The sequence below is a fragment of the Danio rerio genome, chromosome 12 (assembly GCF_052040795.2).
Source record: "Danio rerio strain M-AB ecotype USA chromosome 12, GRCz13ab, whole genome shotgun sequence".
NCBI lineage: Eukaryota > Metazoa > Chordata > Actinopteri > Cypriniformes > Danionidae > Danio > Danio rerio.
In genome coordinates this window covers 13249073-13267440 of record NC_141032.1, presented here as the reverse complement: position 1 = coordinate 13267440, position 18368 = coordinate 13249073, and the positions used below count along the sequence as shown (strand labels likewise).

General features: G+C 40.2%; 1 protein-coding gene and 1 long non-coding RNA gene across 3 annotated transcripts in view; one reads left to right on the top strand and one right to left on the bottom strand.

Annotated features, from left to right (window-relative positions):
- grid1b (glutamate receptor, ionotropic, delta 1b) overlaps positions 1-18368 on the bottom strand; it is a 720128-nt gene that overhangs the window by 300242 nt on the left and 401518 nt on the right. For both annotated transcript variants that reach the window (XM_087275946.1, XM_087275947.1), the window contains exon 3: positions 11050-11334. In XM_087275946.1, coding sequence (XP_087132072.1) covers positions 11050-11334 — 285 coding nt within the window. The remainder of the gene's footprint in view (positions 1-11049; positions 11335-18368) is intronic.
- LOC147841320 (uncharacterized) lies at positions 1414-10928 on the top strand. Its single transcript, XR_015503948.1, has 3 exons — positions 1414-2648; positions 2870-4179; positions 10072-10928. It is a non-coding gene; the product is annotated as an uncharacterized LOC147841320 (long non-coding RNA).

Sequence of the window (18368 nt, the reverse complement as noted above, 5' to 3'; positions counted from 1 at the left end):
AGAGCAGCATGGGGCTGCAGTCTGTCAGTGCACGGCATCTTTCAGATGAGATATTAAACCATATTCCTGACTCTCTGTGGTAATAAAAAATCCCACAACATCCTTTAAAAAGAAGTAGTGGTGTAACCCTGGCATCCTGGCCAAATCCTTGGCCTCCTAAATATTATAATTGGCTTCATCATTATGTCTACTCTCCACCAAACAGCTGGTGTGTGGTGTGCAGTCTGGCACAATATGGCTGCTGTCACATCATCCAGGTGAATGCTGCACAATGGTGGTGGATGAGGAGATTCCCCACAAAAATGTCTAAAGCACTTTGAGTGTCCAGAAAAGCACTATATAAATGTAAGGAATTACTATTATTATTATTTATCTGCTTTTATTTATACTAGGGAAATCAAACAAACAGGTATCAAGGAGTATTGATTGACAGTTCACAGAACATATTTTTAGTGTGTAAAAGAACAAAGCAGACTCTTTATCCTCTCAAGTAATTCGTAGCAAGAAGGGGATCGTTCTGCTGTTCTATGCAATAGGTCTATGATAGTCAGTGTTATTCAATACTGCAACTCTTTGTTATAATAGTTTGATAAAAAATAAATAAATAAAATGAATTAATGGATAACCCTCATTCAGTTTACAATGCTGCTTACCTTCTCCCCGGTAATGATATTCTACAGACATAATAGAAAAACTTTTTCCTGCAGGAATATACACTGTAAAGAAGCAAAAGGTTTTCTGGTTTATCTCATATCTAAAAGATGGATTTCTGTGTGAGATTTTACAAACGTCTGTTCCTTTTCTATGTGCACTTAACACCAACGATCAAGTATGTGCTGAATTTTTAAAATGTCAATCACTCATCAGTCAGCAGTGATGATCACTCAAACCACTTTACAGTCTCTGGCAGAGATAGGCTGCTAATGTTAGACTAAATGTGCACACCGTTAAAGGAATAGGGTCCGGTTGGTTCCATTTGGAACAGCACATTTATTTTTAACCACTTCAGAATTTAGATTTTTGCACATTTAGAATAATTAAGAATCAAGGCAAATCCAACATGACTCATTTCCAAAGCAAACGTTGAAGTTTTTGACTTTTACACACTCAGGCATCAGGTTGGAATATGGGTTTTTAGTATAAGCCTACACTGTAAAAAATTCAACCTGAAAAAAAGTTTAAATTAAAAAGCTTGTTACTTTTAAGTTAATCTCAGACCTCCTCACTTGAAAATCATAAAGGTTGCAGTATTTCTAACAACAGCCACAAAAATAATAGTAACACAAATAATATTGTCTAATATTGTCATTATTATTAACAACAACAACAACAACAACAAAATACTATTGCAATAATGCTAACATAATTTAATTTATATATATTGTTTTTTTTTTGTTTTTTTTTGTTTTTTTTCTCATTTACCTAGCTGCAAAAAGTCTTTTAATATGAATTTTCGTCTAACATTTACCTAGTTCGCTCTACAAAATGAAACGCTTTGTGCATGGACAGTTAATTTGTATTGACTGTTTTGTATGTATATGGAAGTTTTTTTTTTTTTTTCTAACAAAATAAAAATGAAAATGCAAATGCCAAAAAAGAATTTCAAAACAACTGCCCAAGTGATAAATCAAACGCTTAAATGATTAAATGATAAATCAAAATGCATCTTGAATGAGAAATAAAATGTATTTGATGTATTTTATGATCAACTTAGTACAATACTGTAGTAATAATGTCATTAATAATAAATAACAGACAAAAATAATGCTCAGACTATAAGTCAAATGGAAGAATCAGTTTCTGGTTCCTTCTGATTACACACACACACAGCTGGAAGTTCATGATGCACTGATTACAAGGACTATAAAGACACCTCATTCACACAGACTCTTTGCTGAGTCTTGAATTCCCTGTAAAGCATCGCAAAGCATTTTTCCCTGTTTGTCCTGCCATGTTTTGATCCTTGTCTTGTTTACTGTTACTTTTGTTTTTACTCCTGTCCTGTTTCTAATTCAGTGTCTAATAAAGGTTTTGTTAACATTTGTCTCTGTAATTATTTTTAATTTATTTATTTTTTCAATTAAACTATGTTTGTTTGTTTGTTCTGATAATGTGCTAGTTCTTAGTACCAATTTCCATTTTTTCACTTAACTTTGGATATTTTTGGTCAGTGCAAGTGATGTTTCCAAAAATTGAGTAAACAAGAAAAATGAAAGAAAATACGGATTTTGGTTATTTTTGTTCACTCAACGACAGACATTTTAGGTCAGTCGAACTGATGTTTTCAAATGTTGAGTAGATGAAAAAAAAAATGAAAGGAAATAAGGAGTATATATTTTTTGTTTGTTTTTTTGTTTGTTTTTTTTTCCTGCAAATAGTTCTGTAAAAAAAGAAAAAAAAATTCAATAGGCACAACTTTTAATGTTTTGTTACAGAGTAATTTACCTCTCTAGAAAATTAATAATTTTATGTTAACTAAACACTTTTTGTATTACTGACAAATTATTTTACACCAATGCAGCTGATGTTTTCAAAAGTTGAGTGAACAATATGTCACTTCGGACATCACTTCCGGTGTGTGGTACATTCCCTTTCCGTAAGAAATCTGTAATTGTAAATTTGTTTCAGGACTTGTAAACGTGTTTTGCGTCTTCTTAATTTTTTTGTTAAAATGTAAATTTTTTCGTTCTTAGTAAAATTGTTTTTCCTTTGTAATTATGATAGGTAAAAATGTTTTTTCAAAATGTAAATTTGTCCCGAGCTTTGTAAAAGTGTTTCACACTTTGTAATGTTGTTTTGCACTTCCCGGCCACTGTAGTTTTCTCACTACAATTGATCCGCTCAATCGAGCAGAGACAACCTCATTCAGGCCATCTCGGACCGATTGATTTGGCGCAGATTCACATATGCCAAACAAACAACACTAATTAATGGGAAACAAGACAGATTCCGAAACAAACTTCTATGTGTGAAAGCACCCTAAAATTGTATTTGCACGCAATTGACAGACAAGATAAACTTTTGTGACAAGGCACTCCAGTAGTGACATTATGTACACTGGCCCGAACATCCCGCACGCTGGCCCTGGGCCATCACGTAGTCCTCATTGTCAAGCTCTGCTGGTGTTTTTTTATTTCTTTGACAAGAACTTTTTTCGATCACTTTATATGTCTTGGACACAGACAATTGTTCACAGGTTTGCAGACATTTTTTTTGTTCACTGGCTGACCATCCTCTTGATGGATACTTCAGGAAAAAAAAATAACAAAAAAAATTGCTTTCAATTTCACTCTACTTTCCTGTACTGCTTGTGCAATCAAAACCTCAAAGAAATTACATTTCAGAATCATGTTTTCCATACACTGGTATTCAAATGAAGTTCAGTCCAGTGCGGCTACTTTGAATGGATGAATTCTAACATCTCTTGCTCTTTTGTTGCCACTATTTCATGGATGTGAAGGGAAATCAAGGCTTGTAAAGCTGTTCTTGTGCTGCACCTGTGTGGAGCTCTTACAGGTCAAACTACAAAGCCACTGCAACAATCCGTGCTTTGAGCTTCAAGCGTATTGCTCAGTGCTTGTACAGAATGAACATATATAAAGTGTCTTTCCATCTTTTCTCTATTCCTCATGAAGTGTTGTGTTAATTATGTGAGGACCTACCATTGTATTGTAAACAATCAGTAACATGTTTAAAATATGGGTAAAATATGGTGTCAGCTTTCTCTTTACAGTTCATCCATGCAATATTAAAAGACAACTTAGAATTAGAATTTTTAAAAAATCAGACGAAGATCAGTGCTACATAAACTCTCAAGTCTCAATAGATTCTATCACAATCACTTATTGATATATTGGTAACAATTTAATATAATGGTCCTTTAGTTAAGGCTAGTTAATGTATTTTTTTATGGCATTTGTTCATCTTTATAAACTTTAGTTATTGTTATTTAAGTTAAATAATTTTTGTTCTTGATAACTCAGAGTGCTAAGTGTTTCCCAACTCTGTTCCTGGAGACACACCAACTGTACATATTTTGAACATGATGAAATCATTTCAGTTTTTGGAGTCTCTTCTAATATTCTGATGAGTTGATTCAGGTGTCTTTGATTAGAAAGAGGTTAAAAATGTTTAGATACTGTTGGTGTGCCTTTGAGAAAAAAATTCAAGGTTACAGAAGTAACCCTTCGTTACCCGAGGAGGGGAACGGAAGTGCTATAAGTGGATTTGATTTGAAAATCCACGAAATGGGAGGATTCGGATCAGAAGCCGCTTGTCTGGAGAGTATTGAACGGGCCAATGAATGAAATGAATTGGCAGCGTAAGCTTGCACAGGTGTGCTGCATTGCCAATTATCCCAGCATATAAGCACACCTGGAGCGAGCAAACGCCATCATTTTAAGCTGAAGAGACTTTCAAACAGCTAAGGGAAAGTCATTATGGCGACGGAGTATAGCACTTCCGTTCCCCTCCTTGGGTAACGAAGGGTTACTTCTGTAACCTCGAACGTTCCCCTTCGGTTGGGGAACTTCAGTGGTATAAGTGGATTTCATTTGAAAATCCACGAAAAGGGAGAACTATGGAAAGCGCCATAATGACTGCACCTTACCAACGCCCCCGATGAGGGGATAGTCAAGCAAGCGTGACGCACCCACATAATGGGAGGCGCGGTCCTCCAATGTGTCCCTGGCCCTAATTTATCCTACTTCAACAGAAGTCTTACGGATTTAGATATATTTTTTGGGAAGTGCATCTAGATAATTCTAGGAAAATACGACAGTACATTGGGAAGCGTGCAATCCCGATAGGGAGGATGCTGCAGAGGCCATCCATTACCCAAGGGGGGGGTAGATGGCAGAATTTACATATGGACTAGCCCTAAGAAGGTGGAGTACGCATAGCAAAAGAGTGGTTAGCGGAGAGGGAAGACACAGGTCTGCCCGGGGGGGGGACTTAACCGTGGCGGAATAAGCATATGGGATCGCCTAGTGGGGATCACGCATAGCAGGCACCTATACCCAAAGCGCGGGCTGACCAGCGGGCAGACCTACAACGTAGTGGGCCAGCAAGTGACTCCTCTGCTGAGTCAGTGCTGGGGGCCACGGAGGAATCTACAGGGCCCACCTGACGGGGAACTTTACTGACAGATAAAAAAGGCGCATGTATCTCCGTGTTAGGGAGAATGGCGCAGCAAGCGTGTCTCAACACCCTACCGAGTTGTTTCCTCAATCACCAAAAGGTTACCTAATACCCTTGAGGAAATCGGCTCCGCTCGCAGATTGTAAAACCTTGCAAATGTGTTGGGTGTCGCCCAGCCCGCAGCTCTACAGATGTCTGTTAGAGAGGCGCCGCGTGCACGCGCCCAAGAGGATGCAACGCTCCGAGTGGAGTGTGCACGCACTCCCGGGGGACACAGCTGACCTCGACTCGAAAAAGTGAGTGAAATGGCATCCACAATCCAGTGGGATAATCTTTGTTTCGATACGGCCCTTCTCTGCTGCCGACCGCCATAACAGACAAAGAGCTGCTCAGATGATCTTAAATTCTGAGTACGGTCCACATAAATGTGCAGAGCGCAAACTGGACAAAGTAAAGAAAGGCCTGGGTCTGCCTCCTCCGGAGGCAGCGCTTGCAGGTTCACTACCTGATCTCTAAAGGGGGTGGTAGGAACCTTGGGCACATAACCCGGGCGGGGTCTCAGGATGATGTGAGAGTAATCCGGCCCGAATTCCAGGCACAAGTCACTGACCGAAAATGCCTCCAAGTCCCCGACCCTCTTGATGGAGGCCAACGCAACCAGCAGAGCTCTCTTCAGGGACAGAAATCTTAGAGATACTGATTCGAGTGGCTCAAAGGGATCTGCTCGCAAACTCGCGAGAATGAGGGCGAGATCCCAAGAGGGCATAAGGAAGGGGCGAGATGGATTAATTCGTCTAGCACCCCTAAGGAACCGGATGATGAGGTTATGCTTTCCCACGGTGCCGCCAGCTACCGCGTTATGATAAGCGGAGATGGCGGTCACGTAAACCTTGAGAGTGGAGGGCGACAGCCTGCTGTCCAACTTCTCTTGAAGGAAAGAGAGCACAACACTAATCTGGCAGTTTCGGGGGTCTTCTCTGCGAGAGACGCACCATTCAGTGAATAGACTCCACTTCAGGGCATAGGCGCACCTCGTGGAGAGGGCTCTAGCCTGAGTGATGGTATTAACCACCGCAGTCGGTAGGTTACCTAAGTCTTCCTCGCGTCTAAGGACCACACGTGGAGGTTCCAAAGATTGGGGCGAGGGTGCCAGATGGTGCCCTGTCCCTGAGAGAGTAGGTCCTCTCTCAAAGGGATCCGCCAGGGGAGGGCCGTCGCGAGGAGGGAGAGCTCTGATATCCAGGTCCGGTTGGGCCAAAGGGGCGCAACTAGCAGAACCTGTTCCTCGTCCTCCCTGACCTTGCACAGTAACTGCGCGAGCAGGCTCACTGGGTAAAATTGCGCATGCCCCGAGGCCAGCTGTGGGCCAGTGCATCCGTGCCGAGAGAGCCCTCGGTCAGGGAAAAAAACAACTGGCAATGAGCGTTCTCGGGGGAAGCAAACAGATCGATCTGGGCCTTCCCGAATCGTGCCCATATCAGCTGAACAGACTCGGGGTGGAGTCTCCATTCTCCAGTGCGTAACAGCTGTCGTGAGAGTGCATCGGCTGCACGATTGAGCGTGCCTGGAACGTGAATGGTACGCATCGATTTCAGCTGCGGGTGACAGAGGAGCGGACGGCGGGTGAGCTGAGACATGCGGCGAGAGCGCATACCCCCTATGCGGTTGATATACGCCGCAGCCGCCGTACTGTCCGTCCTGACCAGCACATGTTGCCGCTCCAGCAAGGTAAAAAGCGGTGGAGAGCGAGGAACACTGCCAACAGCTCTAGGCAATTGATATGCCAATGCAACTGGGCACCCTTCCACAGGCCCGCAGCTGCATGCCCGCGACACACGCCCCCCCAACCCATGTTAGAAGCATCTGTTGAAACAACAACATGGCTGGACGCCTGTCCTAGAGGCACACCGGCCTGTAGGAACGAGGGGTTGTTCCAAGGGCTGAGGGCACTTCGACACAGCGCAGTAACAGAGACCCGGTGTGTGCACGCGTGCCATACGCGTCTTGGGACCCGATCATGAAGCCAGTGCTGAAGTGGTCTCATATGGAGCAATCCGAGCGGCGACGGCGGCTGCGGATATCATATGCCCCAGGAGCTTCTGAAAGATCTTCAGTGGGACCACTAGTTTGCTGTCGAGCTCTCTCAGACAGTTCAGCAAAAAGCGAGCGCGTTCCTCGGAAAGGTGCACTACCATGGTGATCGAGTCCAGCTCCATCCCGAGAAAAGAGATCCTCTGCACGGGGGCGAGTTTGCTCTTTTCTCGGTTGACCTGAAGCCCCAGTATGCGGAGATGCCGAAGCACCTTGTCCCTGTGCATAATCAATTGCTCTCGCGAGTGGGCTAAAATCAGCCATAGATATCAGCTCAAGATAATTGAGTACTCGGATGCCCGAGAGCCGAAGGGGCGCTAAGGCACCCTCCGCGAGTTTGGTGAAGACCCTCAGGTGAAGTCCTTCAGGTCTATGGCTGCTAACCAATCCCGAGGACGAACGCATTGGAGAATGTGCCTCTGCGTGAGCATTCTGAATGGCAGCTTGTGCAGACAGCGGTTCAAAATGCGCAGAAGGATTGGTCGTGACCCACCACTCTTTTTGGGTACGATTAAGTATGGGCTGAAAAACCTACTCTCTCTATCTCGGCTGGAGGAACTGTCTTAATTGCACCCTTCTCCAGGAGGGCAGCAATCTCCTCTCACAAGACAGAGGCGGACAGGGGGTTGACCCTGGTGAAATACATGCCCGTGAACTTGGGGGGCCACTTTGCGAACTAAATCGCGTAACCAAGTCTGATTGTGCGTATGAGCCACCGCGAGGGGCCGGCCCGTACTACCCAGGCAGGCAGAGCCCTCGCTAATAAAGTCATCGCTACAATTGCTGACGTACCAGCGGTGGGGCAGCGCGGAGTGGGTGTGCTGATCCGGGAAGCACGAGGGTCCCGCGGAAGAGCTGGAGGAGAGCGATTCGCTCTGGCTCCGCACCCTGACTCCGGAGAGGGGGCTGGAGGGCTGAGGGAAGGGAGACCATCCCCCCAGCGCTCGTGAGCCACTGGCGAAGCACGTAGAATCTGCGAGCCGGAAGGCAGAGCGTCCTGGACTGGCAGAGTTTGTGCTGTCACATCCGGGATGGAGAAAAGTGCTCTTTCATTGATGTTTTGGTGGCACTGAAAAGTACCGAAATCGGGGCCCCGCCCTCCAGTGAGGAAAGAGCAAGTTTCCTCTTCTCCGGATGACCTGTCCCAGGGACGCTTCACGGTCTGTTTACCGGACTTAACGGCGCCCTGGGCAGGGGGGGCTGCCTGCTTTCGAGGTGTACGCCGCTCCCGCTTGGCCGGAGGCACAGGCGGGGGTGGGGCAGCACTCGTTGGCGGGCGCCCTCGGCGAGGAGCAGCGGAGGTGGATGGCTCGGCGGGCGGAGCTGGCTTACGGCCGCGCCGATGAATAACATTGCCCATCGCATCCGACTGCTCTCCTTGAATTCCTCGGTGAATTCACCGACGGTGTCGCCGAACAGGCCAGCCTGGGATATGGGCGAGTCAAGAAAGCGAACTTTGTCAACATCGTGCATATCGGCCAGGTTTAGCCAGAGGTGGCGTTCCTGAACCACAAGTGTGAAAATCGTCCTCCCCACACGCGGCGGACTTAGTAGTCCGAAGAGCATAGTCGGTCGCGGTGCGCAGCTTATGTAGTAAGCCTGGGTTAGACCCGCCCTCGTGCAGCTCGGCCAGCGCCTGCGCTTGGCAGCGCTGGTAGGTGGCCATCGCGTGCAAAGCAGAAGCAGTCTTGCCCGCAGCCTTATAAGCTCTGGCTCGGAGGGAGGCAGACAACCTACAGGCTTTGGACGGGAAGCGGGGCAAACCCCGCCATGTAGAGGCACCACGCGGACAAAGATTGACCGTGATAGCGCGCTCCACTGACGGGATCACCTCATACCCCCTGGCAGCTCCGCCATCAAGGGCGGTGAGGGCGGAGGGACACGCAGCACGGGCAGCGAAAGGTGCCCTCCAAGACTGCGTGAGCCTACTGTGCACTTTCGGGAAGAAGGGGATGAGAGGCTTCGAAAGCTTCGCCTTCTGGTCCTCTACGTAGCACCCATCTAGTCGGTCCGGGCGCGGAGCTGGGGGATGAACCAGCTCCAACCCCACGGCCGAAGCAGCCCGGGAAAGCACGGCTAACATGTCCGCTTCAGGATCCGATTTGATGGCACTCACCTGCCCGGAGGGGGCAAGCGGGTCCAGATCTTCGTCAGACAGTGAAAGCCCACCCTCCGATGCCACGGAGGACATCTGATCTCCGGTGTCAGTGAGCGTGAGAGCTATCATCTGGTTAGACGGGTCACTCCCACTGCCCGAAGCTTGGATGGAGCGCTGTGAGGAGCGAGAGGTCCGCAAGCCCGTGGGCGGCGGATTATCTCCCACTGGAAACCTCAGATCTGCCCGAGCGCCCGCTGCTTTCTTAGAACAGGAGGCAACTGGGGTGGCTCGCTCTCTTGCAAAAGTTAGCCGCGATCTTAGCTGTGCAACGGTCGAAAACCCACTCTGGACCGGGAGACACTCGTTCGCTCTGAAGTGCTGTTTAGCAAGAGTAACCCTCATCGACTCACTCAGAAAGGATCTGAAGTGAAAAGGATGGCGTTTGCTCGCTCCAGGTGTGCTTATATGCTGGGATAATTGGCAATACAGCACACCTGCGCAAGCTTACGCTGCCAATTCATTTCATTCATTGGCCCGTTCAATACTCTCCAGACAAGCAGCTTCTGATCCGAATCCTCCCATTTTGTGGATTTTCAAATCAAATCACTGAAGTTCCCCAACCGAAGGGGAACACTGCATTAACTAATGTTAATACACATAACAATCAGTTCTAATAATGTATTAGTTAATGTTGAACTATGATTGATATATGCTTTACAAGATTATGCATAATGTTACTTAAGTTAAATATTGTTAGTTCATGTTAACTCAGAGGGCATTGACTCAGTGTCTCCCAACCCTGTCCCCGGAGGCACACCAACTGCATATTTTGACTGTCTCTTTTAGCTGACCTAATTATTTCAAGTTTTGGAGTCTCTTCTAATGTTCTGATTACTTGATTCAGGTGTGTTTGATTAGGAAGAAATTGGAAATGTGTGCTATTGGTGTGCCTTCAGGAACAGGGTTGGGAAACACTGCATTAACTAATGTTAACAAACATAACATTGGATCTTAATCATGTATTAGTTAACGTTGAACTATGATTAATACATGCTTTACAAGATTATGCTTAATGTAATTAGGTAAATAACATTAGTTCATGTTAACTACTAAGTGTTTCCCAACTCTGTTCCTGGAGACACACCAACTGTACATATTTTGGATGTCTTTCTTATCTGACCCATTCATTTAAAGTTTTGAAATCTCTTCTAATGTTCTGATGGGTTGATTCAGGTGTGTTTGTTTAGAAAGAGGTTGGAAATGTGTACTGTTGGTGTGCCATTGCATAAACTAATGTTAACAAACATAACATTGGAGTTTAATAATGTATTAGTTAATGTTTAACTATGATTAATAAATGCTTTACAAGATTATGCTTACTTAGTTAATGTAAGTGAATACATGAACTGGCATTAACCCATGGACCATTACACTAAAGTGTTACCGATATTTTAAAACATTTCAGCTAAACCCAATAAAATATCACAGCTAACTGTAACTTTTTATTATAGTGGTTAATTTAATTTAAATTAATAATTTGTACAATCCTATTTGTACATTCTAGAGCAATTTTCCCTCAATGAGGGGATTAGGTTTGAGTAAATCATACCTGCTAATACAAATTGTCAATACGAAAAATATATGTCCTTGTGAGGGCTGCATAACCTGTGTTTTGCCATATAATTTCATTTATTTTCTTATTTTAGCAGTCAGTCACTCACCATAGTCGCTGTCATAGAAGACGATGAACTTTTGCCATCGCAGCTCACCAACTAGCGTCAACATGACATCACCTAGACGGACAGGCGGTCGTGCGGCAAGGGTGTATCGTTCTCCGTCAGGACTTGGATTGAGCTGGCAAGCTGTACGGGGTGATCCTTCAGCATTTCGCTGGACGTAAAGGTGTGGTATGTGCATGGCATCTGTCAGGGACTGTAGAGCACTGGCTGAAGCACAGCCTGTAGACGTGACCAAAGCCAGGATACCTTGCGTCATCAGTTCGCATGCTGCAAAACAACAGAAAAGACAGATCTGATAAGCTTAAAAGTTTAGAAATCTTAAGCCAAAACTTGACTAATTAGCTGTGTGTAATTGACACATCTTTGCCTCACTTGTTTCAAATTAAAGATTGCTACATAGTAATACTAAAAATAAAAATAATGAATAATACAATATTAGTGCAATTATAAACAATATTTTAATTTGAACGGTTACAAATATATGCAGATGCCAAGCAAAATAATAATAATAATAATAATAATAATAATAATAATAATAATAATAATAATAATAATAATAAAGCTATGTGATCAGTAGATTGCATTAGATGGATTGTTCTAAATTAAGGTTGCTACATGTTAATACAAATAAAAAGTAATAATGATATAAAATAATAATAATAATAATAATAATAATAATAATAATACAATTTTAGGGTAATTATAAACAAGATTTTAGTTTGAAGTAATACAAATATATGTAGATACAAAAAAGGTTATGGGATCTATAGATAACAATAAATCATCTTGTATACTGTATAGATATTTATTGAATAAATTCAAATACAGTATTTTGTGCCATTCAGTTTGACAAAACTTTCAATATATTTTATCAGAGCAGCAGTAAGCATAACATTTTCCTTTAAAAAAAAAAAAAAAAAAAAATGCAGAAGCAGAAGCAGACTGCAATATTTTTTAACCTTATTATCTGTTATGACAGTTTGAGCTATGTGATTTGAGGAGGAAATATTTTCCGTGGGAAGAAAAGATTTAGCTGTAAGTGTACAAGCTTTAGAAATAATTTGGTTATGTTTTGGCAGCTCCAAAAAAAGCAAAGATACTATCGTGTGCCTGGCTAAAAGCATTTTTAAATAGAGAATCCTTATTTGACAATTTAAATTAAGATCATTTTGGTGGGCAAAACAAACTTGTGAAGTTATCTAAATAACTGTTAGCATGAGGCGGCTGAACGAGATATATAATAGTCTTTCTCCACAGAGAAATACATTGCACACTAGTCCATTCATTACATTTTTTAATCAATATATCTAATATATTATTACTGCATTTTTCATTCCATGGCTTCCATTAATATATGAGCTTTGTAGGAAACTATAAATGTAAACATGTTTGAAGTTGCATGTTGGTGTCTTCCAAAGTTTATATTCAGTGAGTTCTGACCAGGAAACATTTATCAATTTACACCATGACAAATAGGAGACTGATTTAAATATATACAATTGCCTGAGACCTATTCGTTTAGGTGTTAAGTTTGGATTTTATAAACCATCTCTGTGGTCACTTTTATTGAATGAAACACTCAGAAAATCATATCTTTATGTCAAGGACCACTGGAATTTCCAGAAAGTAACAGAAGTGAGTCATATCAGCCATGTATTGAGATGCATCTGTCTTTTTTTCTTTTTTTTTTTTTCCTGTCTCTGCTGGCAAGGTAAATCTGTCACAATTGATTTTGATACAGGAGATGCATGTCACGCAAGCAAAAAAACATTACATATGATGCTAGAATTATAGGATTTTTGTATCAGTACAAGAGTTTAGTCAAGCAACATTGTACATGTGTATCAAAGTTTCAAAACACATTACAATGGTAGCCCTTCCAGCTGCAACCAATCACTGGGAAACACCCATATACTCTTATTCACACACTTATTCTTAAGACGATTTAGCTTACCCAATTCATCTATAGCACATGTCTTTGGACTTGTGGGGGAAATCAGAACACCCGGAGGAAACCCACGCAAACACAAGAAGGATATGCAAACTCAACACAGAAACACTAACTAACCCAGCCAAAGCTTGAGCCAGTGGCCTTCTTGCTGTGAGGCAACAGCTGGTAACAGTGAAAAGGCGGTCTACACAGAGGTAAGTGGTCAGCTGGTAGCACAAAAAGAAACAGAAGCAATTGTTGGCATCATACCACCCTGTATCATTTGTTTTAAAGACAAAATGCCACCATACCTAGCTCTGCTGCATAATTCGCGCTCTACAGAAATGCACACAGCGGTACGTTTTCACAATGAGCCTGTGTTGGTATGTTTAGGGGTTGGGTTACGGTCAGATCTCATATTTATTTGTATCTAATTAAAATATATAAATATATAAATATATATATATATATATATATATATATATATATATATATATATATATATATATATATATATATATATAATCATACTTTTTTCATACACAAAGAATGACATAATTGACAAAAACATTTTTTCTTTTAAATTTCAGTTAGCAGATTGGAGCAGCTATAACTGAAATCTGGATAGTGCAATAATTTACTATTCAGCAATAACTGTATCATTGAATTTACAAGAAACAAATGAACATGCTGGATCGATACTGTTATCGCGATACTGGTAATTTGTGAAAAAACACCATCATGATTTGCTCATAACAAATCTTTTTGTGCAGATTGCAAAAGACCCATTTTCCAATTCTGCAATACTCTTAAAGCCACTTATTTGACTCAGTAATTATTTTTTTTTTATTAAAATCTAGAACAGTGCATCATAAGAGATGTTTTTTTCACTGACATGAAAGGACACTGCTTCAGTAAGGTTTCGATGCTTAATCGCTGACACAATATAAAAGGACAGCCTCATTGTCTGCTTTTAGAATAATCAAGGCCAAATGAGTTTAATTTGACCTCCTCTTAATTACAAGCTTTGGTTTTATGATAAGAGAGCTCTGTGTATCTTCTGTGTCATAAAAAGTGACCTGTTCATTTACCTTACTAAGAAAAAAATGCAATCACTTGATGAAAATAGACAGTTCATAGTTAGTTAGTTAGTTAGTTAGTTAGTTAGTTAGTTAGTTAGTTAGTTAATTAGTTATCCTGATTATTTCATTGAAGGACCCCGGTGTTGATAAAAAGAGTGGGCAGGGTAATTTTGTTTTTATTTATTGTAATGGACTGCATAACTTTGCACTTTGTTACAATTGCTATGTAGCAGGGATGCTCTACCAACATTGGTCTTATTAATTCTGACAATAAATAAATAGACAGACAGACAGACAGACAGACAGACAGACAGGCAGACAGACAGACAGAGAGATAGATAGATAGATAGATAGATAGATAGATAGATAGATGGATGGATGGATGGATGGATGGATGGATGGATGGATGGATGGATGGATGGATGGATGGATGGATGGATGGATGGATGGATGGATGGATAGATAGATAGATAGATAGATAGATAGATAGATAGATAGATAGATAGATAGATAGATAGATAGATAGATAGATAGATAGATAGATAGATAGATAGATAGATAGATAGATAGATAGATAGATAGATAGATAGATAGATGCATAACTAAATGAATGAATGAATAAATGAATGAATGAATGAATGAATGAATGAATGAATGAATGAATGAATGAATGAATGAATGAATGAATGAATGATTACTCAACGGGGAAATAAGCTTCATTACCATTCATTAATTTCAGTTTATTCAACATTTTCTAAAAAAAGAGTTGATACCATATAATGCTTAGTACAGCAAAATTTGTAATACTGTGTATAATTGTGCAAATGGCATATGCATAATAATTCAAAAGAGACGAAAAGTCATTATGTCTAACACGTTAGCCTTAGATTGTCGGTCCCAGATGCAATGCAGTCCTTGCGGCTGAGATCCAGTTAACTACTCCAACTCCAATTAGAGTCTAATCAGTTGTCTAGACTGCCCTTTAATGCATTGCTGGTCTGCTTCCAACAGCTGTAGTGGTGCATTTATTTCTGTCATTTTAAAACGTGTAACTCCAAAACCTAATATTGTTGTACTTTACTTTGATGTTCCATTTATACATTTATTTTCTTAAAGGTAACATTGTAAACCATTTCACAATTCAGTTATATTAGAGTTAGATGACTCTATGTTTCAAGTGAGGTTTGTAATATTATTTATAGACTAGGATTGGGCGATGTCGATCAGTTTGGCATAATATATATTATTGTATTTATTTTGTGTCTATAAAATCACATTTGGTTCCCAAAATGAATTTTTACTAGAGTTTAATAATAGGGTTAGTTAATTAGTTAGGTTACTTTTTTTTATTAATTATTACTTAAAAAAAACAACAACACCAACCTATAGGCCTTCTTTAAATATAAATTAAACCATTATGATACTGTGAATTTTTTGTTGGTCACACTTTATTTTAATGTACAAACCATCAACTAAGACTTTTAGCTCAATTTACAATTAATTTACTCTTATTTTACCACCCTAATAGCAACCAATACCTAAACTTAACTACCACCTTAGTAACTATCGATAAGCCTTAGTTAAGGGTTTGTTTATAGCATGAGTTATATATTAAACTAAAGTGGGAGCATATCTTCTTCTTTAAGAGCTACAGCAGTATTCTAAATGGCATAAATGTATATTGTCAGTCTGAGTATTGTTAAAACTGAATTGCATTCAAAATGACTCAGAGCAGATTATCTAAAATATGAGCAACACTAATTTTAAGCTTTCACAGTGATTCAAAATGGATGATGAAATGGTTTAGGGCATAGGGATGATAACTCACAGCGCACAACCAAAACCTTCTGCAAAATACATCCCAGGAGTTACTTTTTTTTTTTCTTTTGCAGTTTTTGTGAATCCACTAGAGGTCGCTGTGTATGCTTTTTTTTTTTTTTTCAAATTTCAAATATCTCTTGTCAGTGTCATTTGCACCCACAGTTTTAATGTAAATCCAGCAAAGGCTGCTGTCAACTCACTGACTGACTGACTGACTGACTGACTGACTGACTGACTGACTGACCGACGACCAATACCACACCACCCATCCTGTTCCCTAAACCCAACCAATAGTGTTTTCAATCATCAATTGATCTGATCACCCCCCCTTTCAAAAGCAATCCTAAAAAAGAAAAGCCCCCATGGCTGATTTTTACAATGTTTCTTTAGTTCCTACCACATTCTCACCCTTTTATTTAATTTTCTATTTGATTGTTGCTTTTAGTTTTTACCTTTGTTTTACCTGCTTTCTGAAACTATTCTTCGCCAGACTCGAACCCTCAACTTTTTTCTGCTCGAGCTACTGGGCAAACTAGTAACAATAGAAAAGCAGTTTGCACAGAGGTAATCGGTTAGCTGGTAGCGCGAAAAGAAAAAGAAGTCGACGGTGGCGTCATATTGTTCATTTTAAAAAAATGTATGTATGTAAGCTCTGGCTACATAGTTTGCACTCTCCAGAAATGTATACAGAGATACAATGAGCCAGTGTTAAAATATTTAGATTTGTCTTTCTTTCTTTTTCTTTATTTATTTCTTTTTTTTTAATTTACAACCAATTTTTACTTCTTAAAAGCTATAATCTTTGGGGCAATAGAATTTTGATGAGGAAAAAGTAGGACATGACTTGATTTGATTCATTTGGAATTCATTGAAACATGAAACAATAAAAGAGACAGTCAGTTGAGCACAAGGGGCTGAAAAAATGAGAAGCAATTTTGGCATTGGCTGAAAAGCAACATTTAGCAATTTTAGCAACAAAGTTATTACATTTTAATGAACAATTACAGAGACAAAATGTATTTTTCTTTAGAAAATCTGCCATGATGCATTGAGCACAATGCAATCAGGAAAGCCGTACTAAGAAAGTACATTTGGATTTCACATTGCTAAGTGAATTTTGAGAAGCGTCAAGAAGAGACAAAGTTTTATTTTTCTTAAAACTCCAACCTCTCCAATGGCATGGAGGAAGAAGAAAGAAAAATGTAATGCAATGCCGATCAATAGATGGATGCTTTTCAGGGAAACTCGGTTCTTAGTGAAGAGATATTGAAATGTCATTTTGAAGCACTGGCCAGAGAAGAAATCATGGCAGATAATCAACTTGCAGAGACTATTGACGTGGCAAACACTAAACAACACTGAGAGCTCATTATGTGCAATGCTGCAATGCCACTAAAAATCAAACTTTAAAAATGAAGTCAGCTTCAGTGCAATACGTGTGCTTTATTTATTTATTTTAATATGAATGCAGAAAATGTACATAATACAGTTCATAATAACCTCACTATACGTTTCAGTTTTATTTGTAACCGCAGAATTATTGAGCTATTAAAACTGGTTGAAAATATATTCAGTAGCTGTTAAAATGCAGCTGTTGATTATGAGCAGCACTTTATAGCTTTTGTGTATGAGGGTGGGGGTTATAGCACTTAAATGTGGGCTACTCTATACAAAAACACACTCAATCACCACTACTTACAAGCTCAATTTATTATATCACTTTATTTTTAAATTTGCTAATTCACAATTATATTGCAAAGGGCATTTGGGTCATACTTTATTTTAAGGTTTTTTTTTATTTTATTTTTTTATTAGCGATTAGCGAGCATTACTAAGAGTTTTAGCTCAATGATAACAAATGTACTGCTTTGTAAGGTAATATTTTGGTTTAGGTATTAGGTAGGTTTAAGGAGGTGCAGTAGACGTGGATGTCAAGATTATGCTTTATAAGTTACCTACACTGGAAAACCCAACAGTCAACTTTATGAAATGAAATGAGTGTAGATAACTGAAAGTTAATTCTACTCATGTGAAATGAGTTTTGAACTCAGTGTTAAAGGTAATGAATTAACTGAATACCTCATTACTTTAAGTTCAACGGAGTAAGTTCACAGTACTCATATGGATTAGTTTTTAACTCAAATAGTTTGTGTCAATTGGTTTCCTCAAACGGTTGGTTTTGCCTTTACTTATCAGATTGTACTGTACTCAAATTGCTTCATTTACTGAAATGAATTAAGGTTATAGTACTCATTAGGGTTAATTTTTGAACCTAAATGGTTTGTTGCAATTGGTTTCCTCAAACGGTTTGAGTTAACTTAACTTTTTGGGTTTTACAGTGTACTAATAAACAGCCAATATCTTATTAATAGCTAGGTACTAGCTCAGTATAAATAGTGGGGATTTTTCACCTAACCATCAGGGGTCTAAGTGGATTTTGGGGATGTGTGGACATGTTCTGGCACTTT